Below are 27,889 nucleotides of genomic sequence, written 5' to 3'. Positions count from 1 at the left end.
CCTAAAAAGCCGAGGTGCTGCTGAGGAATGATAACTATATCATCCTGGAGCCGAGGGCTGCTGCCACTTCCCAGCTGGGGTTTCAGCTTCTGTCTGCCCTGCCCCTGCACCAGCCGGCCCCAACCTGAAGCCTAAAGCATCAAATTATTATGGCCTCCTGGAATGACTGGGAACCTTAGGCACAGGTGGGTCCTTGGAGACTGGGGAGGGTCCTTTAACAGTGTTCTGGATGCTGATGGAGAGGAGAAGGGGTTCTTGTCTGCCCACACTGAGGCACACTCGGCTTGTGGAGGAAAATGGTTGTCTAGTGCCCCCCAAAAATCGCCAGCAAAGTTGACCTTCTGGTGATTGAGTCTCCAACCAGCTCAGCCTTCAAGCAGGCAGAGCTGTCAGGGCTGGTTGTATGGGTTGGACTTTCTCCTTCAAGAAAGCTCAGAGTTGTAAATAGTTGTAAATACCTGTTTCTCATTTGCTATGTCTAGGGTTGCCTGGGGAGCCAAGGCATCAGGGAGGAGGGCAGGCTCAGGCCCTTCCCGACTGACATTTTCCAGCCTGTGGGGGGCCCTTGGCTAGCCTGGTGGCTTTCTCTGTGGCACACGCTGATTCATGACCCTGACCTCTCTCTACCCGGGCAGCTGCGGCTTTCCGTTCTTGGGTGCTGGCCTGGTGATGTCATTGTTGGGGTACAGTATGAGAGCTGGGAGGCCACAGGATCCTGGGGTGCTCTCTTTGTACCCTTCCACCACAGAACCAAGGACCCTGGTGGCAGGACTTTAGCCAGGGTGCAGTGGCTAACTGAATGAGGCATGCCTCATTTATAAAGAATTTTGAGCCACTTGGTGTGGATGCAAGAAGGGGCAGCTGCCATCCTGGCAGAGGAGGAGAAAGTAGAAAAACCACCAGAACCAACCACGCATCTCCGAAAGCACTCACTGCCTGTGGGTGGCCTGGGGTTATAGCCAGGCAGTACTGACGTCCGTCCATCCGGAAAGATACTCTCAGCCCTCGGGAAACAGCGGAATTCTGTTCCCGGTTCCCTGCTTAGGAGAGGAAAACAGGTCAGCTTTTAAAAAAAAGTGAGGTAAAATTCACATAACATGAAATGAATCATTTTAAAGTGAACAATTCCGTGGCTTTTAGTGCATTCACAGTGTTGTGCAACCACCATCTTTGTTTAGTTCCAAAACGTTTTTGTCACCCCAGAAGGAAACCCCTGCCTATTAAGCAGTCACCGACCTAGTTTCTGTTTTTATGGGTTTACATATTCTGAGCATTTAATATCAATGGAATCATACAGCATGTGGCATTTTGTGACTGGCATATTTCCGTTAGCATTATGTTTTCAAGGTTCATCCGTGTTGTAGCATGTGACAGAATTTCCTTCCCTTTGAAGGCAGAGGCCAGGTGCAGTGGCTCACACATGCAGTCCCAGCACTTTGGGAGGCCTAGATGAGAGGACCACTTGAGGCAAGGAGTTCAAGACCAGCCTGGGCAACGTAGCAAGACCCCTGTCTCTACCAAAAAAAAAAAAAAAATTATTTTAGCTGGATGTAATGGCACACACCTGTATTGCCAGTTACTTAGGGACTGAGGTAGGAGATCATGTGACCCAGGAGTTCGAGGCTGTGGTGAGCTGTGCTATTCCATTGGATCATTTCTTTATCCATCTGATGGATATTTGGGTTGTTTCTACCTCTTGTGAATAATGCTTCTGTGAACATTCTGGTACAAGTTTTTGTTTGAACATCAGTTTTCAATTGTTTTGATTATACACCTAGGAGGAGAATTGCTAGGTCGTAAGGTTATCAGTGGCGCATCTTAGAAATGCCTTCTCTTTGGAAGGTGTTTGGAAGTTGACCCAGTAGGCAGGTCACACAGGTGCAGTTGGGCACAGTCAAGCTCTGCCTGAGACTCAGTTTTTCCTGTCTGAAAAATAGCAATCTAAAAGTTCATGCCCACTCAGGTGCATGTTCCAAGAGATGATTTGTGGGTTTTCAGCACCATGTGTGACCTAGAGGAAGTGCCCCGTAAAGGGTGGCAGGTATCTTTTGCCCGCTACTTCAAAGATTTGGGTCTTTTTTGCTGTTAGAGGAACTTACCTCCCTGAAGCATTGCAGGTATTACCTGACCTTACCTGAGTTTCTGCTACAAGAGCCAGCTTCAGAGCCCCCAAGATCCGTGGCCCTTCTCAAGGGTAGAGTCTGCTCTTGGTGGGTGCATGGCAGTAGGAGGAAGGTGCCAGGCTGTGGATGAACATGGGGTGCAGAGCCAGCTCTGACTGTGGACTCTGCACCCTTCGGTGAGAGCCGAACCTCTGTCCCAGCCATGGTTTTCCAAGCCTCTCTGGAGGACAGTGCCTGCCTGACAATCCCTCCAAAGGATATGAGCTGCTGTTTGTAGAAGTCACTGGCACCATGCTGCCGTGACCTGCCTAGGACCTGGGAGAAGATGGGAGGCCAAGAGGAGGGCAGGAGCTGGGAAGGAGGGCAGCTGCAGCCAAGACAGGGTAGGGGCTCGATGCCCGCCTCTGTGAAAACCTCTCCACCACAGCTGGCCGAGCCACCGGATGTTTGATCTGCTTTTACCTTTGTAAACAAATACTGCCCAGTCTTTGACTGCCGGTGTAAACAAGGATGGAGACCACTCTGCTGATGATCTCTGAGCTCCGTGGAGTTCCTGCCTTCTCCACCCGATTCCTCCCAGTGCCCCTTTCTTCTCTTGACTCGAGTACAAGTTGATCGGAGGGCCTTTTACAGCTGCTCCCATTGTTCTGGGTAGGGAGGGCCTGGAGCATGACCTCTGATCCTCTGAGGGTTTGCTCCCATCTCACCCTGGAGTATGTTGGCAGAGTGTGGGACAGGGGCTGGGTTCCTGGAACCCCACACCTCTGGCAGCCACGCCACTGAAGGAGGATCTGGGGCCTCTCTAGGCATGCCTGGCCTGGGAGAGCCTCTCCTGCCTGGCTGCACCCAGGTATCACATGGCCGGTGGTCTGAACTCAGTTCTGCATGCATTTCCTGGGAGCCCACCGTTCCGCCTTCTGTCTCTATGAATCCGACTACTCTAGGTACCTCACATGAGTGGAATCCTAATATTTGTCCTTTTGTGTCTGGTGTATTCCACTAAGCAAAACGTCAAGGTTCATCCATGTGATTGCATGTGTCTAAATGTCCTTCCTTTTTAAGGCTGAATGATTTTCCATTGCGTGTATACATTACATTGTGCTTCTCTATTCTTCTGTCAGGGGACATTGGGTCCTTTCCCCCTCTTCCTTCCCATATTGTGATGAATATGGGTGTGCAAATATCTCTTCAAGTTCCTGCTTTCAGTTCTTTTGGAGGCAGGGCGCAGTGGCTCACGCTTGTAATCCCAGCACTTTGGGAGACTGAGGCTGGTGGATCACTTGAGATCAGGAGTTCCAGACCAGCCTGGGCAACATGATGAAACCCCGTCTGTACTTAAAATACAAAAATTAGCTGGGTGTAGTGGCGCACACTTGTAATCACAGCTACTTGGGAGGTGGAGGCAGGAGAATTACTTGAACCCAGGAGGTGGAGGTTGCAGTGAGCCAAGATCATGCCATTGTACTCCAGCAGCGTCCAGGCGACAGAGTGAGACTCCATCTCAAAAAAAAAACCAAAGAAAAATCAGTTATTTTGGGTATATAACTAGGAGTAGAATTGCTGGATCATATGGTAATTCTGTTTAATTTCTTGAAAGTTTTTTTTTTTTTTTTTTAAACCAGTGTAGTCTAGGGGATGTGACCTCAGCACCTACTTGGGCCTGGGCTTACTGTGACCTAACCAGGCCTTATTCTTTTCGCTGTATTATTTTTATTTTTTGGCTGCCCTTTTTTCTTTTATGAGAGAATAGATTTGCAGAGTTCTGAGGTTGGGTTGCTAAGCAAACTGCCTGGAGAGGAGAGGGTTTCAGATTTCACTAGACCCTCCCTCTTCCACACCAACCCTGGGCTGTTTGCACTGGCCTTCCTCTCCCCAACCCCACTCCCTAGTCTGGTTCCTGGTTCAGGTGAGCAGCAGCCAGATTCCAAGCCCCCATCTTCTTCTACCTTCTAGTGTTTGGGTTCTGCTTTGGATAGAGCTTTGTGGGAAGGATGTGGCTGATGAGACCACCAACCTCAGTCCTGCCAAGGGTGAGTAGGCCCAGAGAGCTTTTTCCACTGGGTATTCATGGTACGGGGGCATGCAACCAGGCCTCTCGATTGGTTCTGGCTCTTGGGAGATGGTGGCTTTCAAAATGCCAAATAATGTACTTTATCCTCAAGAGGCAAGGGGCTTTGCTGGGCTTGGTGGCTCAAGCCTATAATCCCAGCGCTTTGGGAGGCCGAGGCAGGAGGGTTCCTTGAGGCCAGAGTTTAAGATCAGCCTGGTCAACATAGCAAAACTTTGTCTCAAAAAATGTTTTTACAAATTAGCTGTGCATAGTGGCGTGCGCCTATAGTCCCAGCTACTTGGAAGGATCCCTTGAGTCCGGGAGTTTGACGCTGCAGTGAGCTGTGATCACTCCATTGCACTTCAGCCTGGGTGACAGCAAGACCCTGTCTCTGAAAATAAAATAACAGGTGGGGGGTGGTGCTTTGTGTACTTTGGGGAACTCAGGTGTGAAATACTGCTTTGTGAAAAAGCAGGTTCCTGTGTGCTGGTTAGACTGGGGGAATGAGGAAATTGAGGGGCAGTCCTCCCCACCCCATCATTTGCCTTGGAGCAGACTGGAAGAGTCAGCAGAATGAGGGGCAACAAGTCTGGATTGGAGTGATCTGGGTGAGCTGAGGTAGGGGCCGAAGCCCTCATATGGAATGTGGTAGGGATGAGCAGGCCATCTGGAATCCAGACTTAAAAGCATCAGTCACCCAGACATTGATTTGAGATCTCTGCAGAGGGGGAAACGGCTGGGGTTTTAGCTGTCTGGAGCATCCTAATTCCCCAGCAGAGTCTGGCCATGAGACCTGGTCTGTCTCACCTGGCGGGGTGACGTGTCCACTTCAAAGTCTCACTGGACACGGGCGGGCAGACCCTCACCGGGCACTTGATTCTTGCACCAGGTTTTAGCATGGACGTTGCTAAGTCAGCACGTGGCTTTGCACCTGTGGAGTCTTCCAGTTACTCTGGAGCAAGCCCTGAGACCGCGAGTCTGACCCTGAAGTTCTTGCTGGGTTGACTCCCTACTGGGTGTTGACTTGGCCTTGCCTGGGAGTCAGTGTAGTCATGGGCGTGGAAAGCGCTCAGAAAAGGTGCTCCACCAGGTGATGAAGATGTCTTAAGATCATCTTTAGTCCGGGCGCGGTGGCTCAAGCCTGTAATCCCAGCACTTTGGGAGGCCGAGATGGGCGGATCACGAGGTCAGGAGATCGAGACCATCCTGGCTAACGCGGTGAAACCCTGTCTCTACTAAAAAATACAAAAAAACTAGCTGGGCGAGGTGGCGGGCGCCTGTAGTCCCAGCTACTCCGGAGGCTGAGGCAGGAGAATGGCGTAAACCCGGGAGGCGGAGCTTGCAGTGAGCTGAGATCCGGCCACTGCACTCCAGCCTGGGCGACAGAGCGAGACCCGCTTCAAAAAAAAAAAAAAAAAAAAAATCATCTTTAGATAAACAGTAAAACCATTGGTTAAAAGCTGGTCTAACCCACCTTATTTTGTTGTTGTTTGTTTCGTTTTATTTTATTTATTTATTTATTTATTTATTTATTTTTGAGATGAGTCTTGCTCTGTTGCCCAGGCTGGAGTAGAGTGGTGCGATCTGGGCTCACTGCAAGCTCCGCCTCCCGGGTTCAGCCATTCTCCTGCCTCAGCCTCCCGAGTAACTGAGACTACAGGCGCCCACCACCACGCCTGGCTAATTTTTGTATTTTTAGTAGAGGCAGGGTTTCACCTTGTTAGCCAGGATGGTCTTGATCTTCTGACCTTGTGATCCACCCTTCTCAGCCTCCCAAAGTGCTGGGATTACAGGCGTGAGCCCCCACGCCCAGCTGTTTGTTTCATTTTAGATGTTTCGCAGCCTGAAGCTGTGGTTTTAGTCTCTTTCTCTAATGATAAGTGGAAAAGAGGGATGAGGAAGGGGCTCTGCTGGCCCAACCAAAAACAAAACAAAGAGCCCATGAGTGTACTGTCTCCCTTGGGCACTTGGACACTCCTGCTAGAACATTTAGTAGACGCTGACAATTCCGAGCTAATGTAAAAGCCAAGTCTGGAGGGTCATGGGGTGGGAGACTAGGGTGAGGAAGTTGTTGAAGGAGGCCGGGGGGATGGCAGGGCCTTCATCTAATAGTGACGGTAGCATTTTAGAGCTAGAGGATCTTTATCGATTGTCTAGTTCACATGCATGATTTTAAAAAAAGGAAGCTGAGGCAGGAGGATTGCTTGAGCCCCGGAGTTGGAGACTAGCCCAGGCACCATAGCGAGTCAGCGTCTCTGTTAAATTAATAAATGAAGTCGTGCTCGCTTCGGCAGCACATATACTAAAAAACTGGAACCATACAGAGATTAGCATGGCCCCTGCGCAAGGATGACACACAAATTCGTGAAGCGTTCCACATTTTGCATAGTCTGCGAAGATCGTTTCAGTATCTGCTAACTAGCACTAAGGAAATAGTGTGAATCTAAGCAAAAATGGGTGGCACCCAATGACGAAATTGTGGTTTTCATTACAAAAAATAAAAAAAAAATTAATAGGCCGGGCGCGGTGGCTCAAGCCTGTAATCCCAGCACTTTGGGAGGCCGAGACGGGCGGATCACGAGGTCAGGAGATGGAGACCATCCTGGCTAACACAGTGAAACCCCGTCTCTACTAAAAATACAAAAACTTAGCTGGGCGAGGTGGCAGGCGCCTGTAGTCCCAGCTACTCGGGAGGCTGAGGCAGGAGAATGGCGTAAACCCGGGAGGCGGAGCTTGCAGTGAGCTGAGATCCGGCCACTGCACTCCAGCCTGGGTGACAGAGCGAGACTCCGTCTCAAAAAAAAAAAAAAAAAAAAAAAAAAAAAAAAAAAAAAAAAAATTAATAAATGAAGTCAAGAAAGGTGAGGCATGGATGGCTTCAGTGATGTGGATAACTCACAGAGAGGTAGCAACGGGGAGGGCCCAAGCCTTGCTTCCGAGGGATTACGCCACGGCTCGCTTGCCCCACCCAAAGGCCAAAGGAACTGAGCATTGATAACCAACATAGTGATGTTGGTACCTGGAGCCCCCTCAATGTCCCATGGATCAAGGAGACCAGATTCCTCCATACAGCTTGTTGAGGGACTTGGTGGGTGCCCCCTGCTCTTGATGTCTTAATACATTGACTGCTGTGCTCAACCCAGACCCAGCCTCTTCCTGGAATTCTCCTTTGGATACGCACAGAAACAGAACCCGGCCTGGCCTTTGCAGCCATTAGCTGTGTGCAGTCACCTGGGACAGTGCTGTAGGTCAGCAGCTGGCAAAGTGCTAGACGCTGGGTTGGGGTTGCTCAGCAGGTCTCAGCCCTGGCTGCCAGCTGGATTCCCCAGGAAGCCCCTATAGCTTCAGATTCGGCAGGTCTGTGTGGATCCCAGTGAAATTGTTTTCAAAGCCTCCCAGGTGTTGTCGATGTGTAGCCAGGGCTGGGGACACCTGTTAGAGAGCGCTGAGTCCTGTAGGACAGGAAGTGGAGAACCTGGGAGAGGGAGAGGCAGAGGTGCGCAAGGAAGCCGTGACTTCGGCCACCTGCACTCACAGCTAGTGGCAGATCACTCCAGGCACACGGCTCCCCCCTGGCCATCCACGTGGAAAGGAACGACAACTGTGCCCGCTTCAGGATTGCTGGGTCAGCTGCTCTGAATGCCTGAGGGCAGCCCTGTGCCCACCCAGCCTGGGTGTGTGTGGTGGCAGTTGTAAACTCGTGAATGAACACCGAGGTCACCTCTGCTGGTAACCTTTGGGCAGGGCTGCTTACAGGTGACTCATGGTGAGAGTGACGCCACCCCATCAGGGTGAGCTCTCAGAAGTCCCATGGGCCTCAGAGGCCCCCTTTGGAAGGAGTGGAGAAGGGATCCTCATATGAGCCATGGATCGGGCTAGAAGATCCTTGTGGGTTGACAATGGTCGTGATGAGTCCACTGGCTTAGAAAACTCAGGCTGAGGACAGGCCATCGAGGAGCTCCAGATGGCTAAGGCCTTGGAAACACGTGTTGGGCTTTGTCATTCAGCCTGAGAGGAAGGGAGTGATTATCTCCAGGTGCCTCTAGGAGGAATGAATTACTCCGTATAACCAGATAGTCCCAACAGGCAGGGGGACTCTTGTAGAATAAGCCACTCTGTCCTCCTGCGGGTACTCACATTGGGGTAAGGTGGTCTGGGATTTTGACAGACCTGCTGGGAGGTGGGCTATGAGTCATCCAGAAGCTGAGCTGGACCAAGGGATGGGGGAACCTGTAGCCCTAATTCCCTGGGCTGGGGTGGGAAGAACATGGTAGGACTCACGGCTCATGGTGGCCAGGACTTGCACCCCAGCCAGCATGCTGGCCTGTGCTCCTCACCCCATCAGACCCCATGGGCAGGGTGCGCAAGGACTATTCCAGAGAACAAGACGGTAACATTTTGGGTTCCTCCTTTTCTTTTCATTTTCTTTCCTTTCCTTTTCTTTTCTTTTTCTTTTTTTTTCTTTCTTTCTTTTTTTTTTTTTGACAGAGTCTTGCTCTGTCACCTAGGCTAGAGTGCAGTGGCACAATCTTGGCTCACTGCAACCTTCACCTCCCGGGTTCAAGCAATTCTCCTGCCTCAGCTTCCCAAGTAGCTGGGCTTACAGGCACCTGCCACCACGCCCAGCTAATTTTTTGTATTTTTAGTAGAGATGGGGTTTCACCATGTTGGCCAAGCTGTTCTTGAACTCCTGACCTCAAGTGATCTGCCCACCTCGGCCTCCCAAAGTGCTGGGCTTACAGGCATGAGCCACTGCATCTGGCCAGGGGTCCCCCTTTCTATAGCAACCCAACCCCCCTGTATGGGGGAGAACCGACTGTTTTCTCTGTACACAAGCTTATGTGACCAAATGTGGGGGCTTTTTCCCACACCAGGCAGTTCTCTGCAGACACCAGCTGGGTGTCCTACAATTTCAACTCAGTTCTGACATGGAGTTAGCGTCAGATCCCACAGTTAAGGGCTCAGCTCCAGAAGACTGCCCCTAACTTCAGGTGTCAGTAGCAAGTCCAGGTTGTCTACTGGCCATAAATTGGAGGCTCCTACAGCCCCTTCCTTGAGTTTGATCACTTGCTGGAAAGGCTCACAGAACTCAGGAGAATAACTTGCTAGGTGACTGGTTTTTAATACAAAGACACAACTCAGGAATAGCCAGATGGAAGAGGTGCATAGAGGAAGGTCTGTGGGAAGGGGTGCAGAGCTCCGATGCCCTCTCTGGGCACTGCCACATTTTCATCAACCTGGAAGCTCTCCTAACCCTGGCCTTTTGGACAGCCTTCATTGTGTAGGTATGATTGATTACATCACTGACCATTAGTGATCAACTCACCCTTCAGCTGTGGTTCTTCCCCAGAGAGTTGGGGGTGCCAACTGTCTAATCATGTGGTTGATTCTCCTGGCAACCAGCCTGCTTCCTGAGGCTATCCAGGAGCCCCAGCCACCTGTCATTTATTAGCACACATAAAGACATGTATTACTTTGGAGATTCCAAGGGTTTTAGGAACTGCATGCCAGGAAAGTAGGGGGTGGGGTATGCAAAGATCAAATATACATTTCTTAAGTCACAATCCCCTGCGGGGGGCAGATGTGTCTCAGAAAGCCCCTTGCATTGTGTGGGCAGTGAGCCCGTGTTCATCACCCCTCACCCTGTGGTCGTTAACCAGTCAATTGTGAAGGGGACATCAGCATACCCGAGGTACTTGTGAGATGCCTGTTGGGGACAGAGATGGTGTCAGCTGGGTGCTTGCTGGGACAGGTTGGATATGGATGCTCCCTTCTCTGTCTGTAACACAGGATGCTTTGCACACACAGATGGCTCGTTCGGAACACCACCTGGGTACGGCTGCGCTGCAGACCGGGCAGAGGAGCAGCGCCGGCACCAAGACGGGCTGCCCTACATTGATGACTCGCCCTCCTCATCGCCCCACCTCAGCAGCAAGGGCAGGGGCAGCCGGGATGCGCTGGTCTCGGGAGCCCTGGAGTCCACTAAAGCGGTGAGTCCCCATGGTGTACGTGTGGCAGGAGGGCCAGGTGAGGCTCCCTGAAGCGCGGCCCCATGCTCAGGGGTACATAGCAGGTAGGTGGTGGAGCAGCCAATGGTTTGGAAGCCGAGTGGGTTACCAAAAACTCCTTCCTCATCTCTACATGTGGTACACAGACAGCCTGCCAGACGTGTTGGTCAGGGAGATCGGGGGATGCTTTGAACTGAGCATGGAGGAGGCACGCAGCACGTGGTCTTGAGGTTGAGAATGTCACCAGAGGCAACCACCAAAACCAGCAAGACCTGCATGGTGGCATCGGCAACGCTGCTGAGCCGGGTGGTGTCTGGGCTTGGGTCTCTGCTTCATAAAGTTTTCTTGCTCCCTTTTACCAAAGCGTGTGCTGGCTCTATCCATGTGATCAGAGCCTTTCCTGTGAGTTTTCACTTGACCCTCATTAGTAATTCTTGGCCTTGCTGTCACTTCCACTTTACAAATGTGGAACTGAAGTCCAGTGGTGGCTTGCTGAAGGTATCATGGCTAGTGAGCAGCGGCACATTCAGTACGTGCTCTGCCATGCCCTCTGAGAAAGCAGGGAACCCGCGCCCCCACTCACGTGAGGACATAGCCTGGAGTGGTCACAGGCTGGGTGGTGCTGGGCCGCCTGGCCCTGCATGAAGTTCTGACTCCTCTCGCTGGTCCCACAGCTCAGGGGGCTGCTTCAGCAGTGCTCTGGGGCCCAGATGCTCACCCTTTGCCATTGGTGCATATCCTCCAACTCGACCTCTTGGGTTCCTTCCTTCTTGGGCTGAGAAAATCACTGCCCCAGGGCAGTTGCTCCTTTCTGTCTTTTTGGTCCCTGATGACAGATTTCTTCCCCACTCTGCTTAGCTTATTTCTAGATGATTTCCACCCTGACAACACCGTAGCTTGGCACGGTGGCTCACACCTATAATCCCAGCGACTCAGGAGGCTCAGGTGGGAGAACTGCTTGAGTCCAGGAGCTCGAGACTATAGTGAGCTGTGATTCTCACCACTGCACTCAGCCTGGGCAACACAGCAAGACCCCGTCTTAAAAAATAATAATAGGCCGGGCGCAGTGGCTCTAGCCTGTAATTCTAGCACTTTGGGAGGCCGAGGCGGGCGGATCACGAGGTCAGGAGATCGAGACCATCCTGGCTAACGTGGTGAAACCCCGTCTGTACTAAAAATAGAAAAAACTAGCCAGGCATGGTGGCGGGTGCCTGTAGTCCCAGCTACTCGGGAAGCTGAGGCAGAAGAATGGCGTGAACCTGGGTGGCGGAGCTTGTGGTGAGCTGAGATCGTTCCACTGCACTCCAGCCTGGGCGACAGAGCGAGACTCCATCTCAAAAAAAAAAAAAAATAATAATAATAATAAAAAGAACAAGAGAGGGATGGACTTTCCCCGGGTTCTATAAGGAAGCTCCAGAAGTGCATCTTCTCACTGAGCTGCTTTTCTCTGGGGCTGACGCGTTAGCTGCAGGCCCGGGACTGCTGCTTATGTATATGCTTTTGTGATTTCTGAAGGCCTTGGTGCTGGGCAGGCTTCTCGTCCTGAACTGAGAGGATGGGAGAGGAAGCCACTGGGTAACATGTACCTGCTCCATGCAGCACACACAGGCTGCTGCCTTAGGTAGCTTCCTATCCCACGTCGAGCGTCAGCTTTGTACAGACTAGGAGGTTCAGAGAGGTGAAGTACCTTGCTTGGGCCACGCAGCTCCAGAGTTTGAAACCTTCCTGATTCTTCTGTGGACACACTTTCTCTCCCTCATCTGTCTTGTCTTTCTTGGTGCATCCCCTCTCTTGCTGCTTTGTGAGCGTGGTTTTGGTACTAAGTTCAGGTAGGCTAAGTGCTGAACTTAAGAAAGGCTATTTCTTTCCATCATCCTTGAGGGCTATCTTCACCCAGCCAGTCCTTGATGCACTTCCTGGCCCCGAAAGGAAGCTGATCTGCCCACTCAGTGCCCCTGGTCCCTGTCCGGGGGAGGGGGCCTCCCTCCCACACCTGGCTCTGACTTGGAGTACAGCCTTCACCTTTTAGTGCAGGGCTCCTCCTCTGTGAAGCCACTCCAGATCCTGGTCCCCCGACCCCTGCTCCCTGCTTCTGCCCTCACAGGAGCTGTAGATGTTTCTCATGGTGCACATCCTGCAGAAGGTTGCACATCTCTGCCTGTCAGGTCCAGGGTTTCCAGTCCCAAGCACGCCCCCTGGCCCAGAGCTGGTCTGAAGAGGAGGGGATTTGATTGGAGAGCTGTGTGTAGCTCCTTTCTAGAAACCTTCTGGTGCTCCTTCCCAGTGACTGGGGCCCCAGGACAGGTGCCCTTCACTGCTCTGGAGACAAGCATAGCCTTGATTTCCTGGTTTCCCTGCCAGCCAAGCAACAAGCCATGCACATGTCATCTTTCATTTCTGATCTTTGGTTTGAAGACATGGCTGTCGCTTCCTAGGACACCTCACTTCCCCCAGAGAGCATGGTGATCTTGAGGCCAGAGGCATGCTGATCCTGACCAGCTAGTGGGACGTGGGCATCAGCCTGTTCATCCCCCTCCCCCTGCACGCCACCCACCCCTCGTTTGGTCCCAGATGCTGATCTTGAGTCTTTTGGGCCATGGGGCCACCAGGAAGCCCTCAGGGAACTCTTTGGCAATTTGGGGTCTTGGTGGATTCCTGTGGCACGGGTCTTCTCTGTGAATGCCCGTTCGTAGTGTAGGCAGAGGTTGGACAGAGGCCAGGCGCCCCCTTGCCAGGGGTGCTGTGGGAAGGATTCACACAGGCTGGCCTGTTGCAACAACCTGCAGCCCCAGGACCCTGCACAGAGGCCAGCCCCTTGCCCTCTGTATGCCATGAGGGCCAGGTTCTCGGGGTGTTCGCTGGCTGGGCCGCAGGACAATGTCCAGTCTGTTGCTAATGAAAATCTGCCCTTGCCCAGAGCAGAAGAGGGTCCTTTTTCCAGCAGCGGTGCTCACTGCACACTCCCAGCCCGGAGCAGCCTGCCCCTTGCAGCCAGGGTTTTGCACCCTGATCACCACTGGACTCCCCCAGATTAGGCAGACTAGGAAGAGGGACTAGAAGGGGCCTCCTTGCGCTCTGCCCTGTCCTGAAGCTCAGTTCCAGCTCCCGCCCTCAGCTCACCTGTGGGCCTGGCAGCAGTCAGCTGACAACAGTTTTATTCACCTCGTTCTCTGTCAGCTTTTCCTGCTTGGTTGTCACAAGCCCATTTTGTTTTGTGGGTTCTTTGTTGGCTTTTATTTAGCCTCAGGTTTTGTGTTTGTACCCGCCTGGGTAGGATCATGGTAGGAGGTACTTCCTTCCATGTCACTGACTTCTTTTTCCAATTTCCCTTTACCTCCGGCTTCCTACCCGCCCCAGCCTCCCTGCCTGCCTCCATGACCCTCCCTGCATTCACGTTCTTTCCCTTAACTGGCACGAGCAGAGTTCTGAGTTATAAATAACCCCAGGCTGGGCCCTGCCCTTTGCTCTCTCATTTTCTCTCCGTGGACTTGGCTGGTTTCTGAGCCATCCCTGTCTGATGCCACCAGGACTCTAGAAGATTCTTAGGAGAAGTGCCCTCATCCTGAGTCTTGTCTCCACCCCACCCAGTCCATGCCCTGGGCCAGATGTTCCCTGAGCGGCCCTTCCCTTCAGAATAGGGAGGGAGAGCTAGACTCTGCCTTCCTGCCTGCGCTGTTTTTCCTCCTGGCTTTCCAAACCATGTGGACAGAACGAGACACAGTGCTCCCACCCACGCGGGCACAAGGATCTCACACTGGGTGGGGCCTTCACACTGGGTGGGGCCTTCATGGGCTCTGCAGCCGTAGCCACCTCCCTGGGCCCTGCAAGCCCTTTCGTACTCATAGTAGCAAGGTTGTCCTCAGAACATGAGCAGGGCTGGCAGGCTGGGTGGGTGGGTGGCCCTGCCCAAGGGGCCCACCATTCCCTTAACCTCTTCTCTCATGGAGCAGGGAGCGGCATCTGTACATGGTAGGAGGCACCTGCAGGGGCAGCTGGGGGCTGCTTTCCCCAAGACTCCACCATTCATGATGGGCAGAGAGGGAGTGTCATAGGCCACCCCACCCTATGTGTGTGTGCAACATGGGCAGCAGGCTTGCTGAACTTGGGAAGCATTTCAGGGCACTGAGGCAGGCTCAATTGACAGTCCTGGGTTCCTTGGACCCAATTGTCTCCAAGTGAGAGTATGGAGACCCTGAAGGAGCCCTCAGAGATTCATAAAAACACAGCCAATACTAGGATACAGCCAGGTCTTTGATATCCACTCACTGATTTATTAAACAAATCTTAATTGAGCACCTGGGTGTTCCAGGCACTGTGCTAGGCAAGGAGGTTCCCAGCTCAGCACAGCCATGGCCTGGATCCTACCTGCAGAGCCACTGCCTACCCTGCCGGGGGGACAGGTGTGCATGGGACCTGCCTGTCCTTTTCCTTGGAGTTGTTGTCCACCCAGATCTTGATGGCTGTCCCCCACACACACACATATGTACGTGTGTATAAATGCATGTGTATACACACGTATACACAGGCACCCGGGCATGCTGACAGCTCATGCATACATTCACACAAGTGTGCACACACTTAGGAGATTCCCAGGGCAAAATGGTGACCCAGGAAGGCTTTTTAGATGGTCCCAGTGGGCAAGTGAAGATGTGTGGTCCAAGCCCCAGGGACTCAAGTGGGGCACAGGGTGGGGCTCCGCCCCCCAGGCAGTGGAGGCTCAGGACCGGAGTGCATTTGCCTGAGACCATGGGGCAGGCCAGGCCCTGGGTGCTTTGTGTTGAACCTGCTGTCCATACCATGACATGCCTCCCTTCTAGTGGGCCAGGGAAATAGGACAGCAGGGTTGGAGTAGGCAGGGGCTGTGCTGGGACCCTGATTCCAAATTCTACAGATAGCATCAGGCCTGAGGTAACCTCAGTCAGATCCTTCCTAAAACCCATCAGTTCTCACTGGAGGTGATTCTGCTCCTAGGGCATGTGTGGCAGCGCGGGGAGACATTTGTGCCTGCCACACATCGGGGGAGAGGGTGTTACATACGGTAGGTAGAGGCAAGGATGCTTCACAGAATCCTACAAGGCGCAGGATGCCACACAGCCCCTGACAGACTCCTCTAGGCCTAGATGTCAGCGGGGCCAACGAGGAGCCTGCCCACAGCCAGTGATTTTCCCTGAAAGTGGGAAAGTGAGTGATCAGGGACCACCACCCCAGTTCCATACCTGTGAGCCCAGCAATCAGTGGAGAAGTGGGTGGGGCTGTCACAGACACCAGACCTGACCCCCCTCCCCCGCCCCGCGCACACGCACACACAAACACACACGCATGCACTCACACACTTTCTTCTGACTGCAGGCAGGGCCAGTGGGCACAGGCGGGACAGAGGGAGCATGGCTTCAGCCCGGTGGAGCACTGAGATCTGCCATGGGCACAGCCAACCTCCAACATTGCCAGTGGCCAGGGAGCAGACGGGAGTGACCAGGAAGTCAGGCGGCGGTTTCTGTGGCCTTTGGCGTCGTCATCTTTGGTGTCATGCCTTTGCGGGAACTGTTGTAACAAAGCACCACAGACTAGCGGGCTTAAAGAACAGGAGTTTACTTTCTCATAGCCCTGGAGGCCTGAAGTCCAAGATCAAGGGGTGGGCAGGGTTGATTTCTTCTCTGGCCCCTCTCGTGGACTTGTCTTCTCTGTGTGTCTTCACATGATGTTCCCTCCATTTGAGTCTGTGTCCTAATCTCTTTTACCAGCACTCCGGTCCTGGTGGGGTGCCGTGGCTCATGCCTGTAATCCCAACACTCTGGGAGGCTGAGGTGGAAGGACTGCTTGAGCTTAGGAGTTTGAGACCAGCCTGGGCAACATGGCAAGACCTTGTTTACACACATACACAAAAAATTTTTTTTTTTTGAGATGGGGTTTCGCTCTTATTGCCCAGGCTGGAGTGCCATGGCATGGTCTCGGCTCACTGCAACCTCCCCCTGCCATGTTCAGGCAATGCTTCTGCCTCTGCCTCCCAAGTAGCAGGGATTACAGGTGCCTGCCACCACACACGGCTAATTTTTGTATTTTTAGTAGAGACAGGGTTTCACCATGTTGGCCAGGCTGGTGATCTCGAACTCCTGACCTCAGGTGATCCACCCGCCTCGGCCTTCCAAACTGCTGGGATTATAGGCGTGACACTTTGCGCCTGGACCCCACAAAAATGTTTAAGTTAGCAGAGCAAGGTGGTGGGTGCATGAGGTCCCAGCTACTTGGGAGGCTCAGGTGGGAGGTTTGCTTGAGCCTGGGCTCTCAAGGCTGCAGTAAGCTGTGACTGTGCCACAGCACTCCAGCCTGAGTGACAGGGCAAGATGTCGTCTCAAAAAGAAAAGAATGGGACACATGGAATCTTTTGGCTTCAGTTTAGCTTAATCACCTCTTTAAAGGCCCTGCCTTCAGATCCAGTAACGCTCTAAGGTACTGGGGGTTAGGGCTTCAACATGAATCTGAGTGGGGAGGGGAGACATTATCATAACTAGGATTAGAAGGTGGCCTCCCATGGTCTCTGTCCCCTACTTCAACATCCAACAATGTGTCAGCTTCATCATTTGGAGACAAAAACAGTAGAGCTTCCCTGAACTTTCAGCAGGGATGCTAATGGGAAGGGGGACTTTGTCAAAGCCCTCGTGTAAGAGGGTCCCTGCCAGTGATGTCGGGGTCTGAAAAGCAGGGTCAGGGGACACAGGCCTTGAGCCCCAGGGACAGGGTTCTTCTGGAGCAGGTGGTAGCAGTCCCTGTGGCTGGGAGGGAGGGCATCTGGAGAAGGCGGTGCTGCCTGGAGGGCGTCAGTCGAAGGGTCACGTGGCAGCAGCAGTCAGAGAATCCAGGTGAGGAGGGCCCCAGGTGAGCAGTGGGGAGTGGAGCTTGGCTGCAGCAGGAGCCAGGTGGCCATGCTGTGGGTTCCGACGCCCCCTCAGCTCAGAGCCGCCTCCTCCTTCCTCGACTGTGTGAGGCAGCTGCTCTTGGGTTGCAGGCAGAAGGTGTGGAGCGAGGCCTGGCCCGGCCTGCTCCACACCAAACTCTGTTTCGCGGTCTGGCAAGACTAAGGGTGGCCCTGGGCGTTGCCAGATGAACCCCTGGGATTCTCAGCGACCACGAGCATGTGGCTTAGTATGTGCGGAGGGTCCCCTGCCTCTCTAATTCCATGTGGAGCCTTCATGGGGGCAGGGGTTTGTCCAGAGGTCAACAAGCTGGCCCTCCTCTCTCAGAGGGCCCTGATGCAAGCATCCCCCTACCGCCCTTCCAGGCTGACTTCTGTCTGTTTCTCCTGCAGAGTGAGCTGGACTTGGAAAAGGGCCTGGAGATGAGAAAATGGGTCCTGTCTGGAATCCTGGCTAGTGAGGAGACTTACCTGAGCCACCTGGAGGCACTGCTGCTGGTGAGGAGGGTTTAGGGAGCTGAGCAGGGCGGGAAGGGGGAGGATGACAGGGTTGGGGACCCTCTTTGCCCTTAAGTCCTAGGTCAGCTGTCAGAGCCTGGGTGCATCTCGCCATCCCTGGAGTGGATACCAGTGGAAGACTGAGTTGCCAAACCAAGCTGGTTTTAAAATTGTATTTGTTATGTAATTTAAAAATAAAAGTGCATATGTCAGGTAACCATGACTGTCTACTGTCATACAATGCACCTGACAGATGGCAGCCCCTCTCACCTGTGCTACCTCACCTGTGTCCTGTTTCAGCCCATGAAGCCTTTGAAAGCTGCTGCCACCACCTCTCAGCCGGTACTGACGAGTCAGCAGATTGAGACCATCTTCTTCAAAGTGCCTGAGCTCTATGAGATCCACAAGGAGTTCTATGATGGGCTCTTTCCCCGCGTGCAGCAGTGGAGCCACCAGCAGCGGGTGGGCGACCTCTTCCAGAAGCTGGTGAGTGACCCAGGGCCGGTTCTGGGACTACAGGCATGTACCACCACATCCAGCTAATGTTTTGTGTTTTTAGTAGAGACAGGGTGTTGCTATGTTGGCCAGTCTGGTCTCGAACTCCGAGCCTCAAATAATCCACCCGACTTGGCCTCCCAAAGTACTGAGATTACAGGCGTGAGCCACCATGCCCAGCCTTTTTTGTTTGTTTGTTCTTTGGTTTGTTTTTTAATTTATATTTATTTAGATAGGTATTTTTAGAAAGAGCTGGGGACTCCCTGCATTGTCCAGGCTGGAGTGCAGTGGCTCTTCACAGGCATGATTCCACTGCTCATCAGCATGGGAGTTTTGACCTCCTTCGTTTCCAATCTTGGCAGTTTCACTCCTTAGGCAAACTGGTGGTTCCCGATTCCTGGGAGGTCACCATATCGATGCCAAACTTAGTATGTAGTGCACTGCAGCCCAGAACTCCTGACTGAAGCCATCCTCCGGCCTCAGCCTTCAGCATGGCTGGGACTACAGGTGTGCGCCGCCACACCCTGTGTGCACACACTTTCCCTGAAGCAGGCTTCCTCCACTGGGAAACAAGTCCTCTAGGGGCAGGTGTGGCCGGAGGCCAGGCCCCCTCTAAGCGTGAAGAGCATGTGATTCCTTACAAGCCCTGCCCCCAGCACTTCTGGACTGCTGAGACACCCAGCTCTGGCCTTGGGCCTCCCCTTGGCTGATGCTGGGGACTGAGTTTTCTGCTCTGAGGTGTGGCTTTCCTGTAGGGGGACCCCTCCCTCTGCCACCCTGTGCTGCAGAACCCCCAAACTCCAAGCCAGAGCTAAGGCTTGAGGAACACACAAGGCACTTACTTTGTTCCAGTTCTTGCTTCCTGGGGCTCTTCCCGCCATGGCCAGAGAGCAGGAGGCTGTATTTTGATATATGCTGCCCCCTCCATCTTTGAAGGCCCCCCCCCAATTTCTCCCTGTGTGTGTCAGCAGTTTTAAACCTAGTGGAGGGTGGTGGCTCAGGCTGGGCTCCGCGTCAGGAACCCCCCCGCCCCCACCAACGGTGGCCTGGGCGAGGGCGGGGGGCGTAGAGGCAAGGAAGCTGCAGAAAGGGAGAGTGGTGAGGGGGAAGTGAAGGAAGGGGAAGAGGAAGGGAAAAGCGAGCGAGAGGGGCAAGGAGGAAGAGGAAGCGGGGCGGAAGGGAAGCCCGGGCCGCAGACGGCGAAGAAGACAGTGGGGCTGGGGGTTGAGGCAGGAGCGAGGGCATGCCCAAGAGAGGAAACAGGGAGGCGGAAGCATGGAGGAAGGGGCAAGAGGCATTATCAGAAGAGATGAGGGGAGCTCAGGGGCCGGGAAGGAGGCACATGGAAGAGTATGGGAAGAAGGAGGAATGGAGAGTCAGGGCTAGGCATTGGGAGGGCGCCAGGCTGAGAAGAGCACAAGGACGAGGGGGTCAGGCTTGGGCCTACATCTCCGGGACAGGGGCGGCCATGGCCGTGGCAGCCAGGGAGGAGGAGGCGGCAGCAGCTCGGGAGTCTGCCGCCTGCCCGGCTGCAGGGTCCACGCTCTGGCGCCTGCCGGAGGTGCTGCTGCTGCTCACCTGCTCTCACCTGGACATGCGGGCCCTCGGCTGCCTGGCCCAGGTGTGCCGCTGGCTACGGCCCTTCACCGGCTGCGACCTGCTCTGGGAGTCTTTGCTGGGCATGATGAGGACATTTGCCACTTTGTGCTGGCCAGCTTGCATATTGTCAGTGCAGAAGGAGATGGGAAGATTGGCGTTGGTAAGATTCACAGCACCTTCACTGTCAAGTACTCGGCTCATGGACAGGAGGTGAACTGTGTGGATTGCAAAGGGGGCATCACTGTGAGTGGCTCCAGGGACAGGATGGCCAAGGTGTGGCCTTTGGCCTCAGGCTGGCTGGAGCAGTGTTTACACACCATCCAGATTGAAGACTGAGTCTGGTCCATTGCTATCAGCCCATTACTCAGCTCTTTTGTGACAGGGACGGCTTGTTGCGGGCACTTCTCACCCCTGAGAGAGAGTCTGGGACCTCAACAGTGGGCAGCTGATGACATACTTGGGCAGTGACTTTCTCCCAGGGGCTGGGGTGCTGGTTGTCATGTATGAGTCCCCTTTCACACTGCTATCCTGTGGCTATGACACCTACGTTCGCTACTGGGACCTCTGCACCAGTGTCCGGAAAGGTGTCATGGAGTGGGAGGAGCCCCACAGCAGCACCCTGTACTGTCTGCAGACAGATGGCAACCACTTGCTGGCCACAGGTTCCTCCTACTACAGTGTTGTACAGCTGTGAGACCGGTGCCAAAGGGCCTGCGGCTGCCTGTACACCTTCCCGCTGACATCAACCCCCTCCAGCAGCCCTGTGTACTGCCTGCGTCTCACCACCAAGCATCTCTATGCTGCACTGTCTTATGACCTCCACGTCCTGGATTTTCAAAACCCATGACTGTCAGGGCCACCCCTGCCTGTGGGCCAAGGAGACCAGCGAGTCAGGGACCTCTCTTGCCTGGAGGGTACAGTGATAGCTCCTCCCCACTGCCCCACTGTCCTCCTGGGCCTGTGACCCCGGTGCTCAGGCACCTTACACTAGAGGCTTCTGACTCCTGGGGCTTTGGGGCTTACCAGAGATGCAGTCCCTCCCAGGAACCTGTTGGAGAGGCAGGACCTGCTGCTTTAGAGGAATGAGGCTGAACCCGGGCTTTGCGACCCTGTTTGGCCAGAGCAAGGATCTGGCCTGGTGAGGCCCATTCTACATCCCTTGTTAGAGCCACGATAGCCTACGGAGTGAGGTGAGATGCTCCCACCTTCCCAGATGGTTCCTTTCTGCCCCTTCCTGGAAAGAAGGATGAGGCTGCCAGTAGCTGGCTGGCACCAGCCAGACCTCACCCTTGATTAACCTCTCGGGGCCAAGGGTTCATTCCTGGGGCACCGTGGCCTGGTTTTGCCTTGAAAACAAGAAAGGGCAAAGGGGACCCAGCAGTTCTGAGTGAGTTCTGAGCCAGCCCTGACTCAATCTGGCTGTTGAGACATGCTACAATTTTCATTTTTGTAAAAATAAAGCTTGATTGTTCAATTGTTCACAGGAAAAAAAAAAAAGCAAACACCTAGCGGACGTGACTTGGCCTGCCGCCCTCCTGAGAAACGGAGAATCGTGGTGTTGGGGAAAAAAAACACATATCCAGAGCTCTTCCCCAAATAATATTCGGAAATCACTCAGAGACTTTTTAAAAATTTTAATATCTCAGGAACACTGGAATTTAACTTTGGGAAGTTTCCGCTGGCTTCCCTGGAGGCCTTGAGGTACCTTCATGTGTCAGATGATGCAGCCGGAAGACTCGGGGGAGAGGCTGGGGTTGCAGTGGGAAGTTGTTCCCCAAAACCATGAGCTGAGTACTCATGTGTGTTCAACCTGGGCTGGATGCTGGGGACTCCCCAAGGACAGATAGGCCCAGTGCCTGCCCTTGTCCCCATGACCAGCTCAGTAGGGTTGGCCCAGCATCGCTCCTTCAGGCTTCCCAGTTGGACAAGTCTTAGAACCAAAGGAGCTCACAGTGCCCTGCCCAGCTCCGGTGCCTCTTCCAAGCCCAGAAACTCGTGATCCTCGTCCAGTGGTTCAGAAAGCCAGACTCAAATGCGGCTCCTGCCACCTCCTCCTGTGGGGCTGTGCGGGCTGACTTCCCTGCTCTGGGTTATGTTTCTGGCTGAAGTTTTCACAACTCAGAGTTTTTATTTTTCTAATTATTTCAAACTTACAGGAGAGCTGTAAGAATGGGGCAAAGAGCTTTAGTATAGCCTTCACCCAGATACACTGATTGTAACTTTTTGCCACATTTGCTTTATCTCTTTCTGTGCACACACAGATGCACATGCACATACACACACACACACAAGCACAAGATGTTTTGCCCCCTGAATACTTCATTGTATATTTGCTAAGAACAAGGATATTCTCTCCTATAACCCACAGTACAATTTGTCAAATTCAGGAAATTTCACATTCATAAGATACTATTATTTAATATGTAGTTCATATAAATTTCCCCCAAGTTAACAGTTGCGTTCTTCACAGCTGTTTTCATTCCCTGATTCAGGCCCCGGTTTAAGATCATGTTATGTACTTGGTTGTCACATCTCTCTAGTCTCCTTCAATCTGTACCAGTTCCTTAGACTTTGCTTGTCTTCCATGACCTTGACTTTTTTTTTTTTTTTCCCTTGAGATAGAGTCTCCCTCTGTCACCCAAGCTGGAGTGCAGTGGCGCAATCTTGGCTCACTGCAACCTCTGCCTCCTGGGTTCAGGCGATTCTCCTGCCTCAGCCTCCCCAGTAGCTGGGACTACAGGCGTGCACCACCACGCCCAGCTAATTTTTTGTGTGTTTTTAGTAGAGACGAGGTTTCACCATGTTGACCAGGCTGGTCTTGAACTCCTGACCTCAGGTGATCTGCCCGCCTCAGCCTCCCAAAGTGCTGGGATTACAGGTGTGAGCCACTGCACCCTGCCTTTTTTTTTTTTTTCTTTTGGAGATGGAGTCTCGCTGTATCACCCAGACTGGAGTGCAGTGGTGCGATCTCGGGTCCTTGCAACCTCCACCTCCCAGGTTCACGCGATTCTCCTGCCTCAGCCTCCCAAGTGGCCGGGATTATAGGCATCTGCAATTACGCCTGGCCAATTTTGGTATTTTCAGTAGAAACAGGGTATTGCCATGTTGACCAGGCTGTTCTTGAACTCCTGACCTCAAGTGATCTGCCTGCCTCGGCCTCCCAAAGTGCTAGGATTACAGGCATGAGCTGCCATGCCCAGCCAACCTTGACATTTTTTGAAGGGCACAGACCTGCTCGGGTTTGCCAGTTTCCTCAGGAATAGCTTCACGTTCTGTGTAACAGTACCACAGCAGCGAGGCTGTGTGCTTCTCAGTGCATCAGATCCGGAGGCACGTTTTTGATTAGCGAAAAATGTGGGAAGGAATTGCTTAGAACTTCTCACAAGCCACGTGGAAGATGTGAGCTCCTGGAGCAGGAGGGAGGAAAAGTCTTGAAAGGAGTCCTCCTCCCAAGACCCCCGAGACCCTGCTCAGCTGTCAGCTCTTCTGAGAGGCTGTCCTGGTCCTGACCACATTCTTGAAAGCAGCCTCGTCGCTCTCAGCCCGTGTCCCGCTTGTAACCATCTGCCATTACATTCCTTGTGTGTGTTCATGCATGTGTTTATAAGCGCTCTCCTGTTAGAACACCAGCTTCGGAGGGCAGCGCTGTGTCTGAATTGTTTACCACTGTGGTGACAAGGCCTAAAGCAGGCCCTTAGTTTGACTGGGAGGCACTCAGTGACTTGCAGAGGAGGGAAAGAAGGAAGAGCTCTGGGCCTCATCATTGCACGGATGAGGAAGAACCTAGAATTGGAGGGTGCAAGGACTCCTCCGGGCGGTCAGCATGGCAGGGGCCTGGCAGGTGTCTTCCGGCTGCTACCCTTTCCTCGTACACTCTAAGCCCCTTCTTGCAGCCCCTGTAGGGAGCAGGGCCAGAATATCAGACAGTGCCAAGGATGCCTGGTTTATCCAGCATCTGGGATTGTCATCTGTAGAAACATAAAATTCAATATAGATGCAAATGCACATGGAAATAAAATTTAGGTTTGACACAAAACAAATGCCAGGAGCCGTGAATGCCTTGGGCTTCCAGCTTGCAGTCAACTACAGTGGGAGTCTCCAACCCTAACCAGTGTGTCCCTTGGTCTGCCCTTACACTCCCCAGGCCTGGGTTTGCTGGTTTTTCCCTCGCTGCCCATAAAGGTGTTGTGGGGCCCAGAGATGGAGGTGTCTGCCGCACTCACACACAAGGCAAATTGTTGCTGAATTGAGTGCGTGTCTGAGCAGTGAGGAGCGCTCTTATTGCCATTGGTTTAATAAAGAACAAACAGAACATTTCTCGCCTTACAGCCAGTCTCCCCCGCCAGGTGTGCAGCATGACACCTGAGCACCCTCACCAGGCCCCGGATGGGCTCGTGTCTGTGCAGCAGGAGGCTCTTCTCTGCAAAAGCAGCCGGACTTGGCATTTCTTATGTGTCTGAAGGGACTGGACATGGCGTGGAACACCATGGGTGGGATGGGGGGTGACCTCCGTGTCCAGGGTACACTCCTGCAGCCAGAATGAGAAGGTGCTGTGTGCAGACACTTGTCCAGATTCACTGACAATCTTGAACTTCAGCTGCCGCTCATAGCACCATTTCAGCGAATGGGGTGGGAGGAATAAGTAGCTCTGGAAGGGAACTGTTACCTGCCTGGTGCTGTGAGTCACTTCTCAGCATGTCATTTTGGGAGCGGGAAGTGTGCTGGGTGCGTGGGGAGGGGAGCAGGTGGGAGGGAGCAGCACGGAAGCGCCGAGGCCTCTGCAGCCTGTGAGCCGTCTGCTGCCCCTGGAGTTTCTGCAGAGCTGTGCACAGGAGCCTGCTCTTCCGAAAGGTGGGGGAGCAGCAGCACCTGTCCCACTCTCTCTTCCTTCCTCCCCCTCAGGCCAGCCAGCTGGGTGTGTACCGGGCCTTTGTGGACAACTACGGAGTTGCCATGGAAATGGCTGAGAAGTGCTGTCAGGCCAATGCTCAGTTTGCAGAAATCTCTGAGGTAATGCCTTGATGCTCTTCAGACAGGTGCACCGCTGACTCCCACCTGTACCCTCCACCTCCCCAGGAGAACAGAGTGCACCAGATCAAGATCTGGTCGTGAACCGCAGCTGTTTCCAGATTCTGTTGGGTTCATTGCATCAGCCCTATGCTGGGGATGCTGTTGTGCCCAGACAGAAGGAGCAGCCCACAGGGTGTCCGGCCTCCCCAGGGGCGAGGGCCTGATTCTGGGGGTTGGCCGGGTTCCAGGGACACTGCACTGTCTATCTGCAGTGAGGGGTGTCTGTAGTTCTGCCCATTAACAGCTCTCACCATAGGAGTCCTGAGGCTGACTTTGTACCTGGCACTGGAGGCAAGCCTGGAGGTGTCCCACTTTTCCTTTTCTAGCCTGCCAGACCTTGAGAGCATTGAGGAAGCATTGAGGGGCTAATGCCATGGGGTGAGGGCTCATGTCACCTGTGCTTTGTAGACTCACGTGCAGGAGCAAAGCGACAGGTTGGAGCTGCACTACCCCAGGCCCTGGGTCTGAGAGGTTGCTGACTCCCTGCCTGCATTTAGCCCCAGGAAGCTGAAACCTCAAACCATACAGTGTTAGCACCCAGGGTCTCGAAAGACTCATTCAGAAACAGAGACCATGAATGGGCCGTTCAGGCAGAAGCCAGCCGCACCCCTGGGTCTGCACTCTCCAGACTGGGGTTCTTCCTGCCCTTCCCCAGCCTGTCTGCCTGGTGGCCACTCTGCAATGTTTTCCTCTTCGGGGTCCCTTGGTGCTTCATGAGCCCCCCATCTCACTGTAGCTTTGCCTTCTGACTTGGCTTTCCCCCACCCAGCAAGGGTTCTGAGGAGAAAGCCCTCCAGGTGAGAACCGCAGGGTTAGAAAGAGACATGCGCACTAGAAATAGGGACTGAATGCGGTCACCCTTGCTGGGACACACCCTCAGCTGTCACCCCTAGGCTTTGTTCCTGAGGCTTTGTGCCTTCTTATTGTTTATTGCAGGATGGAGCATCACGGGCTTCGCTCTGATGTCTCCAGTGGTGACAGTACCTGCCGCCCTGTTCCTCCAGAGTCTGTGGGGCACCCTGCTCCGCCAGGTGCTGCTGGTAACAGGCTCTGCATGCATCTGGGGCTGCAGCTCCCTCCCCACTGCCAGACTCCCTCTGGACCATTCAATCTATTCTCTTCTCCTTTTTCATTAAACTAGCAACCCTCCTCCCCAACAGCTGGAATGATGGCACCGAATTTCAAGTGACCCTGACAAATCAGGGACCTGATTTTTTAAGAGCAGGTTACAGTTAGGTGGACAAGTTTAAGTTCACCTGGACAGGTTTCTGCAGAGGAGGGAGGAAACACCATGGGACGCCACCTGGGGATCACGTGGTCCCACCACCCATGCACCGGTGGATTCTGAGCTGTGGCTGAAATGCGGGGAGTGGGATGGGGCTCAGGACCAGCTGCAAACCGACCCACCGTGAAGGTTTGTGGCACCTGCACCATCAGGGCGACTTGCACTTTGGTTCTCGGTGTTTCAAAAAAGACCCAGAAGAATTGGAGCCACCCAAAGACAGCAGAGTCAAACTCAAGGAAGAGAAAGCAGCAAGCCCTGTGGAGGTGTAGGGGGTCAGTGCTCAGGCATGGGAGTTCGAGGATCACCCTCAAGTACGGGAAGGAGTGGAGTAGTGTCCATCTTCTCCTGGGACAGTCCTGAGAGATGGGCAGCATCATTAGAACTGGTTCCATGGAACGCCAGCTCTCCAGACAGTGGGTAATAAGAATTACATGAAAAGGGCTTTGGGAGTCAGGCCAGTTTGGGAAATACAGGGTTAAACCAAACTCATAAGTTTTCTTGAGGCAGGTGTTCCTGGAGCTCCTAGATAACTCCCAAGCATAGCACTGTCCACGGATACGTGGGCCGCCTCCCAGGCTCGTGTGAGCCCAGCACCTGGTTTTTGCAGTCTTTTGTGTGGCTCTCCCACCCCCTCACACCCTTTGGGAACTGCTGAGTCAGATGTACAGAGGAAAAATCACTGCGAGGGCTGTTAAACTCTCAGGAAAGGTACCAAAGTGCATGGCAGCGTTTGGCCCCAGTGAGCTGGAAAACACTGTCTTTTGGTCTTGAGATGTTTCCTGCAGCACAAGAGGTTGGCAGAGCAACCTCAGAACCTCTTCCGTCTCTGCTGTTTATGCTTTTGTTCAGAAGCTTAGTACCAGAAATTAATCTCAGCTCCTTCCCAGAGGATTTTAGGCACACAGGATCTTTTATTCTACATTTCTTTAGTGATGCTTTCAACGCAGTTGTATCAAAACAGCCTAGGCTGTTCACTTACAAGCCCTGCTTTTGCCCTGGGAATCTTAGCACCTCATTTTTTAGTAAGTACACTTGCAAATCCGGAGAGGGCAGGTGGAGTTATAATCCAGTGTCAGTCTGCAGTGGTGGGCCTGCCCTGGCCGTCTCCAAATATGAGTGCTCTTCTGAACCACCAGCCCCCTGCATGCTGTCTAATTGCCCCAAGAAAACAGTGACGTGTGTTTAGGAGCATGCTCCTGTTGGCCTCCATTTACAGGATTCTCTGTGTCAGAGGATCTCAGCCAGGCATGATTTTGTTCACAAGGGACACTTGGCAATGCCTGGAGACATTTTTGGATGTCACAACAGCAGGAAGGCAGGCATGCTCCTGTACCTATAGGTAGAGGCCAGGGCAGCTGCTCAGCACCCTATGGTGCCCAGGAAAGCTGCTTCGAGAATTTGTAGCCCAAAATGTCAACGGTGCCCTGGCAGAGAAGCCCTGTCCCAGGTAGACCGCAGCATCCAGGGCATCCTGCATGCTCAGCTTGCTCGTGTGTCCCTGCACACCCTGTGATTTCAGTCTCGGCTCAGAATGCGCCTGGGGTTTGTTGCAGTGAGGAGGGAAAGCTGAAACTGCTGCCAAAGGGGGAACGTTCTGCATCAAAGCTGCTCTGTCATCTGTGCGAACATGCGCTTTTCTCTCTGCAGAACCTGAGAGCCAGAAGCAACAAAGATGCCAAGGATCCAACGACCAAGAACTCTCTAGAAAGTGAGTTCTGCATGCTGAGGTCTCTGTGTGCCCTTGTCAGGGAGGCTGCTGCTGGCAGAGGGGGCGTCATGGAAAAGCAGACACAGTGCCCAGTTGGGTTACCCCTTGGCACCTTCCCTGTTCTGCTCTTCAAATAGAGTGGG

General features: G+C 53.4%; 1 protein-coding gene, 1 non-coding gene and 1 pseudogene across 3 annotated transcripts in view; all 3 read left to right on the top strand.

Annotated features, from left to right (window-relative positions):
- BCR (BCR, RhoGEF and GTPase activating protein) overlaps positions 1 to 27,889 on the top strand; it is a 136,459-nt gene that overhangs the window by 64,531 nt on the left and 44,039 nt on the right. For both annotated transcript variants that reach the window (XM_025400627.1, XM_025400626.1), the window contains exons 2-6: positions 9,982 to 10,163; positions 17,485 to 17,589; positions 17,890 to 18,075; positions 24,586 to 24,693; positions 27,686 to 27,746. In XM_025400627.1, the coding sequence (XP_025256412.1) occupies positions 9,982 to 10,163; positions 17,485 to 17,589; positions 17,890 to 18,075; positions 24,586 to 24,693; positions 27,686 to 27,746 (642 nt within the window). The remainder of the gene's footprint in view (positions 1 to 9,981; positions 10,164 to 17,484; positions 17,590 to 17,889; positions 18,076 to 24,585; positions 24,694 to 27,685; positions 27,747 to 27,889) is intronic.
- LOC112633948 lies at positions 6,452 to 6,557 on the top strand. The gene has a single exon (XR_003121697.1). It is a non-coding gene; the product is annotated as a U6 spliceosomal RNA (small nuclear RNA).
- On the top strand, positions 19,553 to 20,530 carry LOC112633760 (annotated as a pseudogene).

Source organism: Theropithecus gelada, chromosome 10 (assembly GCF_003255815.1).
Source record: "Theropithecus gelada isolate Dixy chromosome 10, Tgel_1.0, whole genome shotgun sequence".
Classification (NCBI taxonomy): Eukaryota; Metazoa; Chordata; class Mammalia; order Primates; family Cercopithecidae; genus Theropithecus; species Theropithecus gelada.
The sequence above is the reverse complement of the archived record's forward strand: the minus strand, read 5'-3'. Positions and strand labels throughout refer to the sequence as shown.